The sequence below is a fragment of the Pleurodeles waltl genome, chromosome 6, assembly GCF_031143425.1.
Source record: "Pleurodeles waltl isolate 20211129_DDA chromosome 6, aPleWal1.hap1.20221129, whole genome shotgun sequence".
Classification (NCBI taxonomy): domain Eukaryota; kingdom Metazoa; phylum Chordata; class Amphibia; order Caudata; family Salamandridae; genus Pleurodeles; species Pleurodeles waltl.
In genome coordinates this window covers 24272426-24291682 of record NC_090445.1, presented here as the reverse complement: position 1 = coordinate 24291682, position 19257 = coordinate 24272426, and the positions used below count along the sequence as shown (strand labels likewise).

Genomic DNA, 19257 nt, shown 5'->3' with positions numbered 1-19257 from the left:
AGCAGTTAATCCTCCCAAAAATAAGCAGTGGCTAGCCTGTAGGAATTGAAGTTGTTTGAAATAGTGTTCGTAAGACAGCTTGGCCAACACTGGCTTGTTGTTTTGAAAATACATCTACACAATAATGTTTTGTAAATGCATGAGGAGTAGACCATGTGGCAGCTTTACATATATCAGCCATTGGTATGTTTCCTAAAAATGCCATAGACGCACCTTTCTTTCTTGTAGAATGTGCTCTAGGTGTGATCAAAATTTGTCTTTATGTAACATTTTTGTATGCATCTAACAATCCATCTTGCTAACCCTTGCTTAGAGACAGGATTGCCTTTATGTGGTTGCTGAAACGCAACGAAAAGTTGTTTTGTTTTCCTAAAATCTTTAGTTTTATCTATATAGTACATAAGAGCTCTTTTGAGATTAAGAGTATGAAAGGCTCTTTCTGCAACTGAGTCTGGCTGTGGAAAGAAGACTGGCAATTCTACTGATTGGTTGATGTGAAAAGGAAATACTACTTTTGGTAGGAATATGGGATTTGTCTTAAGTACAACTTTATGTTTATATACTTGGAAAAAAGGTTCTTCAAGATTGAATGCTTGTATTTCACTAACTCTTCGTAATGAAGTAATAGCTACTAGAAATGCAACCTTCCATGTCAAAAATTGAATTTGACAAGGGTGCATGGGTTCAAAAGGTGGGCCCATGAGTCTGGTAAGTACGATTATTAGATTCTAAGGAACATGTGGTGTTCTAGGCGGAATAATGCGTTTTAATCCTTCCATGAAGGCTTTCACAACTGGAACTCTGAATAGAGAAGTGTGTTGAATAGTCTGCAAGTATGCTGATATTGCAGTAAGATGAATTTTAATGGACGAGAAAGCTAAATTTGATTTCTGCAAATGAAGTAGGTAGAATACAATAACTTGTATTGACGCTGTAAGTGGATCAGTGTTTTTAGATTGACAGTAGTAAACAAATCTTTTTCATGTGTGAGCATAAAATTGAGTAGGTTTACGTGCCTGCTCAAGTGCTTCCATACATTCTAATGGAAGTTTTAGGTATCCAAATTGTATGACTTCAGGAGCCAAATCGCTAAATTGAGAGCACTGGGGTTTGGGTGCCTGATTTGACCTTTGTTTTGTGTTAATAAATTGGGTCTGTTTGGTAGTTTGGAATGAGGTACTACCGACAGGTCTAGGAGTGTTGTGTACCAATGTTGTCGTGCCCACGTGGGGGCTATGAGTATCATGGTGAGAGAGGTATGACGTAGTTTGTTGACCAGAAAGGGAAGGAGAGGGGGAAAAACGTAAGCAAATATCCCTGACCAATTGATCCATAGTGCATTGCCCTTGGTTGAGGATGTGGGTGTCTGGATGCGAAGTTTTGGCATTTCGCGTTTTCGCTTGTTGCGAATAAGTCTATTTCTGGTGTTCCCCACTTTTGAAAGTACCTGAAAGTGAATCTCCCGTTCGTGTGTTTGTTGGTGGTTCCTGCTTAGGAGATCCGCCAGCTGATTGTGTATTCCTGGAATATATTCTGCTAACAGATGAATGTGACTGTAAATAGCCCATTTCCATATTGTCTGGGCTAGAAGGGACAGCTGAGATGACTGTGTCCCGCCTTGTTTTTTGAGGTAATACATGGTCGTCATATTGTCTGTTTTTATCAGAACAATCTTGTGTTTGAGAAGGGGTTGAAATGCTTTTAGAGCAATGAACACAGCTAACAATTCTAAATGGTTTATGTGAAGTTCTTTCTGTTTGGAATCCCATTCCCCTTGAATGGTGAGGTCGTCTAGATGAGCTCCCCAACCTATCATTGATGCGTCTGTGGTTATTGTGGTCTCAGGCACAGGGTCTTGAAATGACCGCCCCTTCATTAGATTGCGGAGATTCCACCATTGAAGGGACGTGTGCGTCAACACTAGATCTTGCAATTGACCTTGAGCCTGAGACCATTGTTGTGAGAGGCATTGTTGTAAAGGCCTCATGTTGAGTCTTGCATGTGGAACTATCGCTATGCAAGATGCCATCATTCCTAGAATCTTAATGATAAATCTTACAGTGTATTGTTGATTTAGCTGTATGTGTGGTATGAGATTTTGGAAAGCTTGTATCCTTTGTGTATTTGGATATGCTAGGACTTTTGGAGTATTTAGAATAGCACCTAGGTAAAGTTGTATTTGTGCTGGTTAAAGGTGAGATTTCTGGTAATTTTGAGTGAACCCTAGAGGTTGTAGGGTTTCTATTACATATTGAGTGTGTTGTTGGCATTGTGTAAAATTGCTTGATTTTATTAGCCAATCATCTAGATATGGAAAGACGTGAATGTGTTGTCTTCTTAAGTAGGCTGCTACTACTGCTAGACATTTTGTGAACACTCTTGGAGCGGTTGTTAAGCGAATGGCAGAACTTTGAACTGATAATGTTTTCCGCCTATGAAGAACCTGAGGTTTTTTCTGTGAGCTGGATGGATGGGAATATGGAAATACGCATCTTTGAGGTCTAAAGCAGTCATGTAATCTTGTTTCTGTAGTACTGACGTCCTGCAGAGTTACCATGTGAAAGTGTTCTGACAGGATGAATAGATTGAGAGACCTAGGATAGGATAGGCCTTAGAGTGCCATCTTTTTGGGGAATGAGGAAGTATGGTGAGTATATTCCTGTTCCTTGTTGAGAAAGTGGGACCAATTCTATTGCTTGTTTTAGCATTAGCAATTGTACCTCCTGTTGTAATAGAAAGTTGTGTTCTGGGGACAATTTGTGGTAACGTGGTGGAATGTTTGGAGGGGTGGAGATGAATTCTAGGCAATAGACATTGCGGATAATTGATAACACCCAATTGTCTGTGGTGATATTTTGCCAATGAGAGTGGAATTTCTGTAGTCTTCCCCCCACAGGAGATATCACTGTTTGGATGGTGTAGTGGCTTGTTTTGAGGCTTGGAACTAGCCTCTGTTTCTAAAAATGTGGCCTCTATAGAACCCTCTAAATCCCCCTCTCTGATATTGTTGCCGCTGTTTCCCCTGCTTTGCCTGGGAGATAGAGGCTTCAGAGGATTGTGGGTTGAATCCACCCCTAAATTGCAGCCTGCGAAAGGAGCCTCTATGGGGTGTTGTGTATAATGCTCCCATTGCCTTGGCAGTGTCTAAGTCTTTCCTCAGCTTTTCTATGGTCGTCCTCAGGCCCAAATAAGTGTTTTTTGTCAAAAGGCATGTTGAGTACTGCCTGTTGGACTTCCGGTTTAAAGCCACTAGATGTCGGAATAGATATGCATAGCATGTGTATCTGCAGCTACACATGCCGTCGAACATATTTACATATGTACAAGCATCTGTTCATGGTATGTAGTGCTGTAGATTTACATGCTCTGCATATTTCTGCCGTCTAGTGTTGGGTCCGGATATGTACAAGTTGTTTTTCTTCAAAGTCGTGGTCAGAGTCACAAGGTAAAATGACCCTGTGTAAGGAAATGCCTCCTTGGCATGGTTACCCCCTGACTTTTTGCCTTTGCTGATGCTATGTTTTGAATTGAAAGTATGCTGAGGCCTGCTAACCAGGCCCCAGCACCAGTGTTCTTTCCCTAACCTGTACTTTTGTATCCACAATTGGCACACCCTGGCATCCAGATAAGTCCCTTGTAACTGGTACCTCTGGTACCAAGGGCCCTGATGCCAGGGAAGGTCTCTAAGGGCTGCAGCATGTCTTATGCCACCCTGGAGACCCCTCACTCAGCACAGACACACTGCTTACGAGCTTGTGTGTGCTAGTGAGAACAAAATGAGTAAGTCGACATGGCACTCCCCTCAGGGTGCCATGCCAGCCTCTCACTGCCTATGCAGTATAGGTAAGACACCCCTCTAGCAGGCCTTACAGCCCTAAGGCAGGGTGCACTATACCATAGGTGAGGGCACCAGTGCATGAGCACTGTGCCCCTACAGTGTCTAAGCAAAACCTTAGACATTGTAAGTGCAGGGTAGCCATAAGAGTATATGGTCTGGGAGTCTGTCAAACACGAACTCCACAGCACCATAATGGCTACACTGAAAACTGGGAAGTTTGGTATCAAACTTCTCAGCACAATAAATGCACACTGATGCCAGTGTACATTTTATTGTAAAATACACCACAGAGGGCACCTTAGAGGTGCCCCCTGAAACTTAACCAACTATCTGTGTAGGCTGACTGGTTCCAGCAGCCTGCCACACTAGAGACATGTTGCTGGCCCCATGGGGAGAGTGCCTTTGTCACTCTGAGACCAGTAACAAAGCCTGCACTGGGTGGAGATGCTAACACCTCCCCCAGGCAGGAGCTGTAACACCTGGCGGTGAGCCTCAAAGGCTCACCCCTTTTGTCACAGCACAGCAGGACACTCCAGCTAGTGGAGTTGCCCGCCCCCTCCGGCCACGGCCCCCACTTTTGGCGGCAAGGCTGGAGGAAACAAAGAAAACAACAAGGAGGAGTCACTGGCCAGTCAGGACAGCCCCTAAGGTGTCCTGAGCTGAAGTGACTCTAACTTTTAGAAATCCTCCATCTTGCAGATGGAGGATTCCCTCAATAGGATTAGGGATGTGACCCCCTCCCTTTGGGAGGAGGCACAAAGAGGGTGTACTCACCCTCAGGGCTAGTAGCCATTGGCTACTAACCCCCCAGACCTAAACACACCCTTAAATTTAGTATTTAAGGGCTTCCCTGAACCTAGGAAAACAGATTCCTGCAACTTACCTGAAGAAGAAGACTGCTGAGCTGAAAAACCCCTGCAGAGGAAGAACAGAAGACACCAACTGCTTTGGCCCCAGTCCTACCGGCCTGTCTCCTGCCTTCCAAAAGAAACCTGCTCCAGCGACGCTTTCCAAGGCACCAGCGACCTCTGAATCCTCTGAGGACTGCCCTGCTTCAAGAAAGACAAGAAACTCCCGAGGACAGCGGCACTGCTCCACAAGAACTGCAACTTTGTTTCAAGGAGCAGATTTAAAGACCCCTGCAACTCCCCGCAAGAAGCGTGAGACTTGCAACACTGCACCCGGCGACCCCGACTCGACTGGTGGAGAAACAACGCTTCAGGGAGGACCCTCCGGCGACTCTACGACTGTGAGTAACCAAAGTGGTCCCCCCTGAGCCCCCACAGCGACGCCTGCAGAGGGAATCCCGAGGCTCCCCCTGACCGCGACTGCCTGAACTCCATTTCCCGACGGCTGGAAAAGACTCTGCACCCGCAGCCCCCAGCACCTAAAGAAACGGAACTCCTGTGCAGGAGTGACCCCCAGGAGGCCCTCTCCCTTGCCCAGGTGGTGGCTACCCCGAGGAGCCCCCCCCTTGCCTGCCTGCAACGCTGAAGAGATCCCTTGATCTCTCATTGAAAACCATTATAAACCCGACGCGTGTTTGCACACTGCTCCCGGCCGCCCCCGCGCTGCTGAGGGTGTACTTTTTGTGCTGACCTGTGTCCCCCCGGTGCCCTACAAAACCCCCCTGGTCTGCCCTCCGAAGACGCGGGTACTTACCTGCTGGCAGACTGGAACCGGGGCACCCCCTTCTCTCCATTGAAACCTATGCGTTTTGGGCACCTCTTTGACCTCTGCACCTGACCGGCCCTGAGCTGCTGGTGTGGTAACTTTGGGGTTGCTCTGAACCCCCAACGGTGGGTTACCTTGGACCAAAAACTGAAACCTGTAAGTGACTTACTTACCTGTTAAAACTAACATTACTTTACCTCCCCCAGGAACTGTGAAAATTGCACTAAGTGTCCACTTTTAAAACAGCTTATTGTGTTTTATGTGAAAAGTATACATGCTAATGAAATGATTCAAAGTTCATAAAGTACTTACATGCAATACCTTTCAAATGAGTTATTATATGTAAAATTTGAACCTGTGGTTCTTAAAATAAACTAAGAAAAGATATTTTTCTCTATAACAAAACCTATTGGCTGGATTTGTCTCATTTATTGCCTGTGTGTATGTCCAACAAATGCTTAACACTACTCCTTTGATAAGCCTACTGCTCGACCACACTACCACAAAATAGAGCATTAGCATTATCTCTTTTTGCCACTATCTTACCTCTAAGGGGAACCCTTGGACTCTGTGCATGCTATTCCTTACTTTGAAATAGCACATACAGAGCCAACTTCCTACACCCTCCCTTAGGAGATACTGCGCATGGGCATCAACTCCATTGTTAGATCGTTTTCTTGAAGTCAGGTGAGAATGGGGTGTGAATATAATGTTAGTAGGAGATATCCATGCATGTGAAGTGTAATACAAAATACTGCAACAGCCATGAGTGTCCGGGGAGGTGGGCAGGCACATGTGAATCTACAGTACTACATGCCGCGAACAGATGCTTACAGGGTAAGTAACATAATCCGTTCAATGGCATATGTGGCTGTAGATACACATGCTCAGCATAGAATCTAAAGCAGTGCCGTCTCAAAAGTGGTGGCTAACCCGTGGGTGTTGCAGTTGTCTGAAAACGAGTACGAAGCACAGCTTGTCCAACATTTGCCTGTTGCCGTGTGAAGACATCCACACAGTAAAGTTTGGTAAATATGTGTGGATCTGACCATGTTGCTGCTTTGCAGATGTCAATGATTGGTATGTTTCCTAAAAAAAAGCAGATGCACCTACTGTACTGTACTTTGTACGAGTTGAGTGTGCTCTAGGCGGTATGGGTAGATATCTTTTAGCTTTAATATCGCATAGCTGGATACATTTGATTATCAATCTTGATATACCTGGTTTAGATATAGCATGTGGAGGTGAAAAAACCACAACAAGTTGTTAAGTGTTGTTATACCTGACAGCCTTAGGGTAGTCATCCCCAACTTTTTGCCTGCCTCCCCCTACCTTTTTTTTTTTTTTTAACACAGTTTTTGCTGGTTTTAGGACTCTGCGCACTTTACCACTGCTAACTAGTGCTAAAGTGCATATGCTCATGCCCTTAAAACATGGTAACATTGGTTCATACCCAATTGACACATTTGATCTACTTGTAAGTCCCTAGTAAATTGCACTACATGTGCCCAGCGCCTGTATCTTCAATGCTACTAGTGGGCCTGCAGCACTGATTGTGCCACCCACATAAGTATCCCCTTAACCATGTCTCAGGCCTGCCATCGCAAGGCCTGTGTGTGCTGTTTCACTGCCACTTCGACTTGGCATTTAAAAGTACTTGCCAAGCCTTAAACTCCCCTTTTTCTACATATGTCACCCCTAAGGTAGGCCCAAGGTACCCGAGGGCAGAGTGCTTTGTAGGTAAAAGGCAGGACATATATCTGTGTGTTTTTTATGTCCTGGTAGTGGAAAACTCCTAAATTCGTTTTCCACTGCTGTGAGGGCTGCTCCTTTCATAGGTTAACATTAGGGCTACCCTCATATACTGTTTGAGTGGTAGATTTTGATCGGAAAGGGGTAAACAGGTCATATTTAGTATGGCCAGAATGGTAATACAAAATCCTGCTTATTGGTGAAGTTGGATTTTATATTACTATTTTAGAAATGCCACTTTTAGAAAGTGAGCATTTCTCTGCACTTAAAATCCATCTGTGTCTTACAGCCTGTCTCCAATCCACGTCTGGGCTGGGTTGGTTGACAGTTCCCTTGTGCATTTCACCCAAACAACCACAAACACAGTGGCCTGCCCTCACACAATGGACTGCCATACCCCCTACTGGGACCCTGGCAGACAGAGTTGTACTGAAAAGGGACCAGGTGCACTTCAAAACCACTCTTTGAAGTCTCCCTCACCTCAAAGGCCCTTTTGGGTATATAACCTGGGGCCCTGACCCCAACTCACACACTTCCTGGGTCAGACACTCTGAACCAGACCACGCAACCTGCCAAGAGGAGCAGCCTGGCTGCCCAAAGGACTCACCTGGACTGCTTTTGCTGCCATGCTGGCCTCTGGCTCTGCTGAGAAGTGCTCTCCAAGGGCTTGGATTGAGCTTGCCTCCTGTTTCTGAATTCTCAGGGCCAAAAATATTTTTTGTCTTTAAAGGAACTCCAGGTGTGGGGAAAATCGATGCACAGCCTGCTGGAATGGATGCACAGCCTGCCTAGCGGTGAAATAATCATTGCATCGCTGACCCAGAATGACTCAGCCCGGCTCCCTGAGTGGAGATTCGATGCACAGCCACCGGATCGATGCATTGCAGAGCCAGAACGACGCAGCCCGACTTCCTGCGTGAGGAATCGACGCAGCACCTGCCGTGTGACAGAAACTCCAACGCATCGGCATCACCCATCGGATCGACGCAGCACCTGTGACTTCGTCCTGCACGCCCAGGATTTCCACGCATCGTCCCTGGGCGTCAAAAGGCCCTGCATCACAGTGAGGATCCAAGACTGCGCAACGGAAATCGTCGCAAAGCCCTTGCAGTGTAGGAAGAATCAACCTATGCCTGTCCAGAAATCACGCACACCTTCCTTTTTCCACGCATCCCCTCCCCTGCGGTCTCTGTGCGTGTAATTTTGACACATGGCAGGTACTCTGTGCACACAAGAGACGTTTGTTGATTTTTAAAGACTTAAAACTCTTCTTATCATTGCAAAAGTGATATTTCAACTTGTGCTTATCAAATCTTGATCGTTTTGACCTTAATTTCCTCAGATAAATATCTTATATTTTTCTAGACCTGTGTGGTGTATTTTTGTGGTGTTTTCACTGTTATTGCATGATTTATTGCACAACTACTTTACACATTGCCTTCCAAGTTAAGCCTGACTGCTCAGTGCCAAGCTACCAGAGGGGGGCACACGATAATCTGGATTGTGTGTGACTTACCCTGACTAAGACTGTGGTTCCTACTTGGACAACTGCCAACTAGAGACCCCATTTCTAGAAAGTGTTACGAAAGTCTTTAGTTCTATCAATGTAGTACATTAATGCTCTTTTAACATCTAAGGTGTGTAGAGCTCTTTCAGAAACGGAATCAGAATGAGGAAAGAAGACTGGTAACTGAACCAATTGGTTCAGGTGAAAAGCAGAAACCACTTTTGGAAGAAACTTTGAGACTGTACGAAGTTCTACCCTATCCTTATCTACCTGGAAAAAAGGTTCACCTAAGGTTAATGGCAGAAGTTCACTCACACGTCATAGTGAAGGGATTGCCCCCCAAAAAGCTACTTTCCAAGAAAGAAATTGGATTTGACATTTATATAAAGGTTTAAATGGAGGTCTCATAAGTCTGGTGAGCACAATATTAGGATTTCATGTTGGTGCTGGAGGCACTGTGGGTGGAATCACTTTTAAGACATACCATAAATGCTTTAATAACTGGAATTTTGTATAATGTTAAATATTGACTATTTTGTAGATAAATTGCTATTGCTGCCAAATGCAGCCATATTGAGGTATATGCTAGGCCAAAAGTTTGGAAGTAGAGCAAATAGCAAACAATAGCTTGAATAGTTACATTAAACGGATCAATTTGTTTACTTTGACAATAAATAACAAACCTTTTCCATTTAGCGGTGTAGCATGCTTTTGTTGTGGGTTTGCATGTTTCCTTAAGAATGGTCATGCATTCAAGGAGATAAGCGTAAATATCCAAACTCTATGACCCAGGAGCCAAATCACATGGTTGAGTGATTTGGGTTTCTGATTTCTCCATGGTTTTGAGTGAAAAGGTCCGGGCATAGGGGAAGCTTCTTGTGTGGAAATACTGAAAGTTCAAGTAGTGTTGTGAACCATGGTTGATGTGCCCAAGTGGGAGCCACCAGAATAACGGTGAGAGAGAATTGTCTGAGTTTCCTCACCATAAGGGGAAGGAGAGGGAGTGGTGGAAAAGCGTAAGCAAATATCCCTGACCAATTTATCCATAGAGCATTGCCCTTGGAGAGGGTGTGTGGGAGCCTGGAGGCAATGTTTGGGCATTTTGTGTTGTATGCTGTTGTGAACAGATCTATGTGTGGAAATCCCCGCTCGTGGAAGTATTTTTGTAGGACTTGAGGATGGAGTTCCCACTCGTGGACTTGTTGACGCGTCCTGTTGAGTAGGTCGGCAAGATCGTTGCCCGCCACTGGGAGGTGTTCCACTAACAGTTGAATGTGGAGTCGAATTGCCCAATGCCATATTGTCTGAGCTAGTCAAGACAACTGTAGAGTGTTCCCTCCCCCCCTGTTTTTGTAAATAAAACATGGCTGTTGTATTGTCCGTCCGGACTAGAACAGTCTTGCCTTGGAGGTGAACCAGAAAAGCTTTGAGTGCTAGGTGAATTGCCTGAAACTTCAAGTAATTTATATGTAGAGCCTAATGTTTGGTGTCCCACATCCCCTATATTGAGGAGATGAGCACCCTAACCTTTAAGGAAGGCGTCAGCTGTTAGAGGGGGCGCTGGGGACAGGGTCTAGAAACAACCACCCTTTTGTATTGTGTGTTCCACCATTGCGGAGAAGAGTGAGTGTGTCTGTCTACCAACGCTAGATCGTATAATTGACCCTGTGCCTGAGACCACTGACTCACCAGACACTCCTGCAGTGGACTCATGTGTAGCCTTGCATATGTGACTACTGTAATACAAGATGCCATCATCCCTAGAAATGTTTGGATTGCTTGTAGTGGGACATATTGATCAGGTAATAGTTGACTCAATAGAGTTGTTATATTCTGAATCCTGATTGTATTGGGGTAGGCTAATCCCAAATATGTGTTGAGAACAGCTCCAAAGTAAGGCTGTATCTGAGACAGTGTAGGTGTGATTTTTGTATGTTGATGGTAAACCCTAACTGGTGTAGGAGTTGAATGACTGTGTGTGTTTGTGCTGCAGACACTGCAGAAGGGACCTGGATTAGATAAGTCAATCGTCCAGATATGGGAAGACATGAACGCTTTGTCTGCGTAGATGCATTGCGACTACTGCAAGGCATTTTGTGAAAACACAAGGTGCAGCTGTTACTCTGAATGGGAGAACTTTGACCTGGTAATATCTGCCTTGTATGAAAAATCTGAAATATTTTCTGGGTGCTAGATGTATTGGGATGTGGAAATAAGCATCCTTTAGATCTAGGGAAGCCAAAGTCTCCTTGTTGTAATAGTGTTATTGAATCTTGTAAAGTGACCATATGAAAATGCTCTGATAGGATGTATTGATTCAGTAGTCTGAGATCTAGAACTTGATGAAGGGACACATCTTTTTTGGGAATGAGAAAACACAGAAAATAAACTAATTTTCCCTTTTGATGACTGGGAACCAACTCTATTGCTCCTTTGTGAAGCAGAACCTGTACCTCTTGCTTTAAGAATTGTAGATGTTCTAGAGTGAGTTTGTGCTTTTTTGGTGGTATATCTGGAGGTGTGGTTATGAGCTCATGGCAATGACCATGTTGGATAATGTGCACCACCCATTGGTCTGTTATATTTTGCCAGCTGGGGAAATATTTCTGTAGATGTCCCCCAACAGCTGTTGTGTGATTGGGGGAAATGAGGAAAGAAGTGGAAGGGATGGTACGAGTAGAGGCACGTCTTCCTCTCTCTTTGGTTGTGTCCCCTGTATGATCCTTTATAAGAACCTCTTGAAGGGGCTGGTAAATTTTGTTGTCTGAAAGTTGTAGAGGATTCTGATGCTGTTTGTTTATTACTTTGAAAGTCATTTTACGAAAGGAGCCTCGGCTTCCAGGAGTTTGTAGAGCTCCCATAGACTTTGCAACAGCAGCATCTTTTTTCATTTTTTTCTTAAGCCTGGTCTACTTGTGGACCAAAAAGAGGTTCCTGATCAAAGGGGGAATTTAACAGTATTTGATGGACTTCAGGTTTAAAACCTGATATATGCAGCCATGCGTGACGGTGTAATAATACACTTGTATTATTCTGCTGGCAGCTGTATCTGCCGCATCAAGAGCAGATTTAATACAAATATTGGAAATTAACTTGCCCTCCTGTAGTTGTTGTCCCTTTTTTTTTATTCTTCTGGGAGATGCTGAATAAGATCTTCCATCGCATCCCAGTGTGCCCCGTCGTATCTTGCCAAAAGGGCCTGTGTGTTGCCAATCCTCCAGTGGTTGGCTGCTTGAAACCCCACCCCCTTTTGTTTGAAGCGTCAATGAGCTTTGACTCCTTTTCTGGAGGAGGCGCATCCCCAGAAGTCTGAGAATAAGCTCTTTTGCAAGCACTAGAGACTACTAAGGAATCCAGTGAAATCTGTCCCTTTATAGAAGCAGGCCCTGATCGGGCCGGTTTATATTTTTAGTCAACCCTGGGTGTACTTATTCGGGCGCGAACAGGATCTTCAAAAATTTCATCCACGTGCAGTGCCATCCCCTTTAACATGGGCAGATACTGAGGTGCCTTATTGGTGGAAAAAATAATTTTGAATAGGAAAATCATCCTCTCTAGGGCCCTTATGCAATGGGACCTGATGGTATGTAGCCGCCCTAGCTACCAGCTCGTTAAAAGATGTTGTGTCATCTGGTGGAGATAGTTCTGTCGGACATAAAACAGGATCAGTGTCCCCTGGTGGGTCAATATCATATGTGTGCCAAGGATCTAATGGTGGCGGCTGTGTGTCATCAGCCCTCCCCTTATCTTCTACATACGAGTGTGGAGACCCTAATGGAGTTTCATGTATTAAATCTTCTGCCTGCAAGTGTGAATGATGTGGTGAAGAAGGAGGAGGAGAGGGTGGTAAAAGTAGAGGTATTAGACGGTGGCAATGCCCTTTTCCTTTTTCTTCTGTGGAGGTGGTTGGACATCAACAGCCTCCTCAAATGAAGTATGTGGCTTATGATGGCAAGATTTTTCAACGATCTGACCAGTATTTGGTTGAATATGTATAGGCTTGTTTCAGATCGAGCTTCTCTGCCATAGTCTGTAAAATAGGCCCTGGCGCTGAAACAGATGGTTTTGATCCAAACAAACAAAATTTTTGGTGCCGAAGAATGTTTTGGTTTCAGTGCTGAAAAGCTGCATGCTGATGAAGGTTTTGGTTTCAGTGCAGAAAAGCTGGATGCTGACGTTGTTGGGACTGAAGAAAGACAAGGTTGGGTTGGTGCCGAAACCTTGAAGGCCATTTTATTAGAGGGGTCTTCAAGCTTTGCCGAGCCGTAAGGTTGGGGCATCCTTGGCAATTGTTCGGTGCCGACCATGTCCTTCTGTCAGTGGTGATCCGATAGCCTTAGTCTCTGTTGAAGCAGAATGCTTCCTAGGTACATGGGGCTTTGAACATATTACTGTGTGCTGTGCCGATGGTATCTGTTGTGCTTGCATGCCCTCTTCAGACTCTGACTACAGATTCTGAAATTGATCAGGACTCCTTTTCCGCTGCAATGGCCTTGTGGAACACTTCCTGCAGCTCATGTTCTGGAGAGTGAAGATATCAGGCGTCTCCTTGAGGTCTTTTCACTGCATTTCTTTTCGACGTGTCTGAAAATTTTGTAGCGTCTTCTTGGACCTAAACGATCAACAGGCCTCACAGTCCTCTTCATTGTGATCTAGTGATGAACAAAGTTTAACCAAGTGGAGGTCTGCGTGAGAGTATTTGGTGTGACACCTAGGTCAAAAATAAAAAGCTGTTTGTTCCATCAGCAGTGCATTTCAGTTAGGTACCTTAGTGTGGAAAAGAGAGGTCCGATCGGGCAAGGCTCGAAGGCCGGGAGCAGAGTACGTCGACCCGATTCTCAGTATGTGAATGAAACGCGATCAAAAACAATACTGATGGGTATAGAAGTCAGAGTTATTCCGAAGGGGGCCAGAAGCGGTCTCGAACCAGAGCACTAAATAACACGTCCGAACCTGATGGCGGAAAGAAAACAATCTAACAATGGAGTCGATGCCCATGCACAGCACCGCCGGAAGGAGGGGTCACTTTACCTCGTGACTCTCACGACTTCTTCGAAGAAAAACAATTTGTACACATCCGCACCCAACACGAAATGGCAGAAATATGCAGTGCATGTGTATCTACAGCCACACATGCCATCAAACATATATTTCTGTATATGTAAGTTTTAAATTTTTACTTGAAGTTGGAATGACAGATGACAAACCAGGTACAAAAGTCTCAATTTTGCATAAGAAGAAAAAAGAATGAAAGAGAAAAGATTTAATAAAGTCAATTTACACAACCCAACCTCAGGGAGCTTTTGTCTATACTACTGCTGCGGAAGTCAAGGCTTACAGTTCCCCCGCAGGGACTGCTTTGAAAGGTGCGAGTGGGCACAGTCCTACTAATGGTATACAAGTAATCTATACCGTGGCTTTGTGAGTGCATGCACTGGTTAGAACTGGCCTGGGGGCTACTCAGGCCCTGCCTGAAAATTGTGAGTGGCATAGGGAGCTCTGATCCATGGAATCAAGTAGGTATACTGTTTCGGCATAGAGCCCTCCCTGCAAAGGCGAAGCAGAATCAGCAGTACCTGTTTTGCTTGGGCTTGGGAAGCCAAATCCTTGACTTGCTACACTTCCTTCACCAGCACTGAAGGTCCCTGAGGGCTTCTGCTCACCGAAGGATGAACTCCCAAATCCAAAGGCCTTAGCCCCACTATTTCCGAACAGGGAGGATGCACCTAGATTTGGGGAAAAGACACTAGTGAGTAGGTTTGCACTAAGCACTGCACAGGTCAACTTAAAGCAGGAAAAAGCATGCTTCCACTGGACTCTTCGGGCACAGCTTCCTTTTGAAACAGGTTTTGCCCAGGGAACAGACACAACAATCGCACTCTCTCAAGCAATAAAATTCTCAAGATATAAAGCAGTAACAGACACTCACACTGCACTGCTACATTCAGAAAGAGAAGTTGAGACAAACGGGGCACTTGACCACAGGCATGGGGAACCGCAGACTGCATAAACAGTCACGAGGAATGCACTCCTAAATCTAACAAAAACAAGATGGAGGCCCGTGGCCAGGTCCCACAATAGCAAACCTCCCCAGCCCCTCTCGCCTGCAACCAGTTAACCTATGGCTGCAAGTTATAGTTAGCTCATTGTGCACCGCTGATGAACGCTCATATTACATCACTCTTAACATATTAAATGACATCATTGTTAACATCAGTGAATACAATTTGTAGGAAAATGGCTCCCTGTTGCAGTTACCCCCGCCCCCCCCAACTTTTTGCCTGATATTGATGCTGACTTGACTTAGAAGTGTGCTGGGATCCTGCTAACCAGGCCCTAGCACCTGTGTTCTTTCACTAAAAATGTACCATTGTTTCCACAACTGGCACACAGATAAGTCCCTTCTAAAAGGTACCACTGGTACCAAGGGCCCTGTGACCAGGGAAGGGCCCTAACGGCTTCAGCATAAGGGACCCCTCACCTAACACATGCACACTACCATTGCAGATTGTGTGTGTGGGTGGGGAGAAAAAGGAAACGTCGACATGGCATCCCCCTCAGGATGCCATGCACCCAAAATACTGCCTGTGGCATAGGTAAGTCACCCCTCTAGCATGCCTTAAAGCCCTAAGGCAGGGCGCACTATACCAAAGGTGAGGGCATAGCTGCATAAGCAAAAAGCTCCTATAGTTTCTAAGCCAATTCTTAGATATTGTAAGTACAGTGTGGCCATATTAAGTATATGATCTGGGAGTATGTAAAACAAACTCACAGTTCCATAATGGCTACACTGAACACTGGGAAGTTTGGTACCCACCTTTTCAGAATAATAAACCCACACTGATGCCAGTGCTGGATTTCTTAATAAATGCACAGAGCCCCTGTATTTTACCCAATCCTTCAGTGCAGGACTGACTGGTCTGTGCCAGCCTGCCACTGAGACGAGTTTCTGACCCCATGGGGTGAGAGCCTTTGTGCTCTCTAAGGCCAGAAACAAAGCCTGCACTGGGTGGAGGTGCTTCACACCTCCCCCCTGCAGGAACTGTAACACCTAGCAGCAAGCCTCAAAGGATCAGGCTTCATGTTACATTGCCCCAGGGCACTCCAGCTAGTGGAGATGCCTGCCCCCTGGACACAGCCCCCGCTTTTGGCTGCAAGTCCAGAGGGGATAATGAGAAAAACAAGGAGGAGTCACCTACCAGTCTGAGCTGAGGTGACCCCTGCCATCATGGGTTTGGAGGATTCCCCAAATAGGAATAGGGATGTGCCACCCTCCCCTCAGGGAGGTCGCACAAAGAGGGTGTAGCCACTCTCCAGGACAGCAGCCATTGGCTACTGCCCCCAGACCTAAACACACCCCTAAATTCAGTATTTAGAGGCGACCCTGAACCCAGGGAGTCAGATTCTTGCAAGAAGGACTGCTGACCTTAAAGCCCCGCAGAGATGACGGAGATGACAACTGACTTGGCCCCAGCCCCACCAGCCTGTCTCCCGACTCAAAGAACCTGCACAGCGACGGATCCAGCGGGACCAGCGACCTCTGAGGACTCAGAGGACTTCCTGTACCTAAAGGACCAGGAACCTCCCGAGAACAGCGGCTCTGTTCAAAAACAGCAACAAGAAACCAACTTTAAAGAGACTCCAACTTCCCGCCAGAAGCGTGAGTCTTCACACTCTGCACCCGACACCCCCGGCTCGAGTTCAGGACAACCAACACTGTAGACAGGACTCCCAGGCAACTCCAACGACGTGGACACCCTGAGTCGACCTTCAGGCACCCCCACAGCGACGCCTACAGAGAGGATCCAGAGGCTCCCCCTGACCGCAACTACCTGGTAACAAAGGAACCCAATGCCTGGGCCAAGCACTGCACCCGCAGCCCCCAGGACCGAGAGGAACCACCTGACCAGCAAGTGGCCCTCATCCTAGCCCAGTCAGTGGCTGGCCCAAGAAGCCCCCCTGTGCCCTGCCTGCATCGCCAGAGTGACCCTGGGTCCCTCCATTGTTTACTACGGCAAATCTGACACCTAATTAGCACACTGCACTCAGCCAACCCTGTGCCGCTGAGGGGGTGTTTTGTGTACTTGTATGTGCCCCCCCCCACCAGTGCTCTACAAAACTCCCCTGGTCTGCTCCCTGAGGACGCAAGTACTTACCTGCTAGCAGACTGCAACTGGAGCACCCCTGTTCTCCATAGGCGCCTGGGTTGTTTGGGCCCTCCTTTGATCTCTGCACCTGACCAGCCCTGTGTTGCTGGTGCTGTGGCTTTGGGGTTGCCTTGAACCCCCAATGGTGGGCTGCCTATGCCCAGGAGACTGAAATTGTAAGTATTTTACTTACCTGAAAAACTAACCAATACTTACCTCCTCCAGGAACTGTTGATTTTTGGAGTGTCCACTTTTAAAATAGCATATTGCCATTTTAACCAAAACTGTGTGTACTACTGTTTTAAATCAAAGTTCTATACTTACCTGTGTGAAGTACCTTACAATTTATGTACTTACCTAAAATGTTAATCTTGTGGTTCTAAAATAAATTAAGAAAATTATATTTGTCTATATAAAAACCTATTGGCCTGGAATTGTCTCTGAGTGTGTGTTCCTCATTTATTGTGTGTGTGTATACAACAAATGCTTAACACTACCCTCTGATAAGCCTACTGCTCGACCACACTACCACAAAATAGAGCATTAGTATTATCTAATTTTGCTACTATCAACCTGTAAGGGGAACACTCGGACTCTGTGCACACTATCTCTCACTTTGAGATAGTATATACAGAACCAACTTCCTACACATCTCAAATGACATCACTGATGACATCATCCAAGCTATTACTCCTCCAATTATTCTATAAACTGCTAGGTCATTTTGTAAAACAAAGTAGGTAGTAATGGCCCACATAGGATGACAGTATGTACATGTGTATATGGACAAAACAGAAATAGTGTAGCCTTGGAGACAAACCTGATTCGGTCTGGCAAAGTTTATAGTACAAACAGTACTTCATTTAAACAAGGCAGACACTGAGCATAACTACAATGAGTTGCACACATACTTTACAAATTAGTTTTGGTTTAAATCAAAGTCCCCTTGGTAAAATATGAGAAACAGAAGCTTATCCTTACAATACATTGCTCCCTTGGGAACTGCTGTGCACATATGGACATGAAAGAACAGTCTTGTGATGCTATTGACAATTTCAATATAAACTGGAGAGATGTATAAGGTGCATGTGTTTGTATCCAGAAGTTCAGTGTAAATTTGGGGACACATTGCTGAAGAATGTATAATGTATGGGTGACTCACTAACAGTTCAAGATGCATATGCTTGTAAGCATTGTTCTAATGGTGTACTCCAGTCTACTCTTCAGGAATAGGTGTATGGTATATTTAGAAACTACAGAGTTACGAGAAGGACCTTGCTGTGCATGCCTTATCAGAGGAAAAGGCATAGATGTGAAGCCAATGACTTCAAATACTAGGTTGGAAAAGGAATATAACGTACTTCTCATTACGGCAAATAATAACCAAACATTATTTTGAACGATATTCAAGGTTAAACAAGTTGCGGAATGTATAAATGTCTACATGGGCATTATGTTCCATATGCACCTGTATATCAGTAAAAAATGAAAGAGCGTATCATCTACTAAATGTGGGTGCTTTCACAGGTATGCTTAATGTTCTGCAGGTTGCGAAAGGGGAAACTTATTATCACTACAGAGGTGGTCCAGGTGTACCTTGTTGAATACCTCTGAAAAGTGTATAGAAAACTATCACATTAATTGGATGATGTCATCAGTGATGTCAATGATGGTATCTGAGATGACATCTGCGATGTCATTTAATATGCCATGAGTGATGTGATATGAGAGTCATAAATAGTACATAACGGTGGCGGAAGTTATAGTGAGCGCCCTGTATTATAACTGATGAATTTCACCTTCTTTGGTCCCTAAACTTTAGTTTTTAACTCATTTTGACTAACTACACCGTTACGTTAGCTTTTTTCTTTCTGTTTTTTTTTTATTTTATTTTTTTAGGCAAAATATATCTATATCTAGGTTTACACAAGACTTAAAAATAATCCAATCTGTTTACGTTTTTTGCCTGACAGAATGACGAGGAAGGTTTTTTTTCTAGCAATGAGTCAGCTAAGGGCCAAAAAGGTGCATTCTATTAAAAGTTATGCTTAGACATTGTTTCTGAACTTTTGGTTGGAATCTAGTGACTCTTAGCTAGGCTTGACATCAGAGAATACTGGTGTTAATTTCTCAGGCAGCATCGGCTGTGTCAAAGGCAGACCTAATATCAGCATCAGGAATGACTTTCCCTTCCAAAATTAGTTCATTGTTTCACCTTCTGTATGCCTCTGAATGGTATTTTGTTAGAGGCTCCATTTCCTCCGAGCAGTACCTGTCATATTGTGATAGCAGTCAGACCGAGTTAGCTGTCTGCCACTGAGTGGCAGTACCACAGGCTA

The 19257-nt window shown here is 45.0% G+C and overlaps 1 protein-coding gene across 2 annotated transcripts in view; it reads right to left on the bottom strand.

The window, feature by feature from the left end:
* The window catches only part of NUP214 (nucleoporin 214), a 387516-nt gene that overhangs the window by 56781 nt on the left and 311478 nt on the right, over positions 1-19257 (bottom strand). The window contains exon 32 of one of the 2 annotated variants that reach the window (XM_069237075.1): positions 14348-14497. The exons of the other annotated variant lie outside the window; for it this stretch is intronic. Within the exon in view, the coding sequence (XP_069093176.1) occupies positions 14348-14497 (150 nt within the window). The remainder of the gene's footprint in view (positions 1-14347; positions 14498-19257) is intronic. 2 annotated transcript variants of the gene reach the window in all.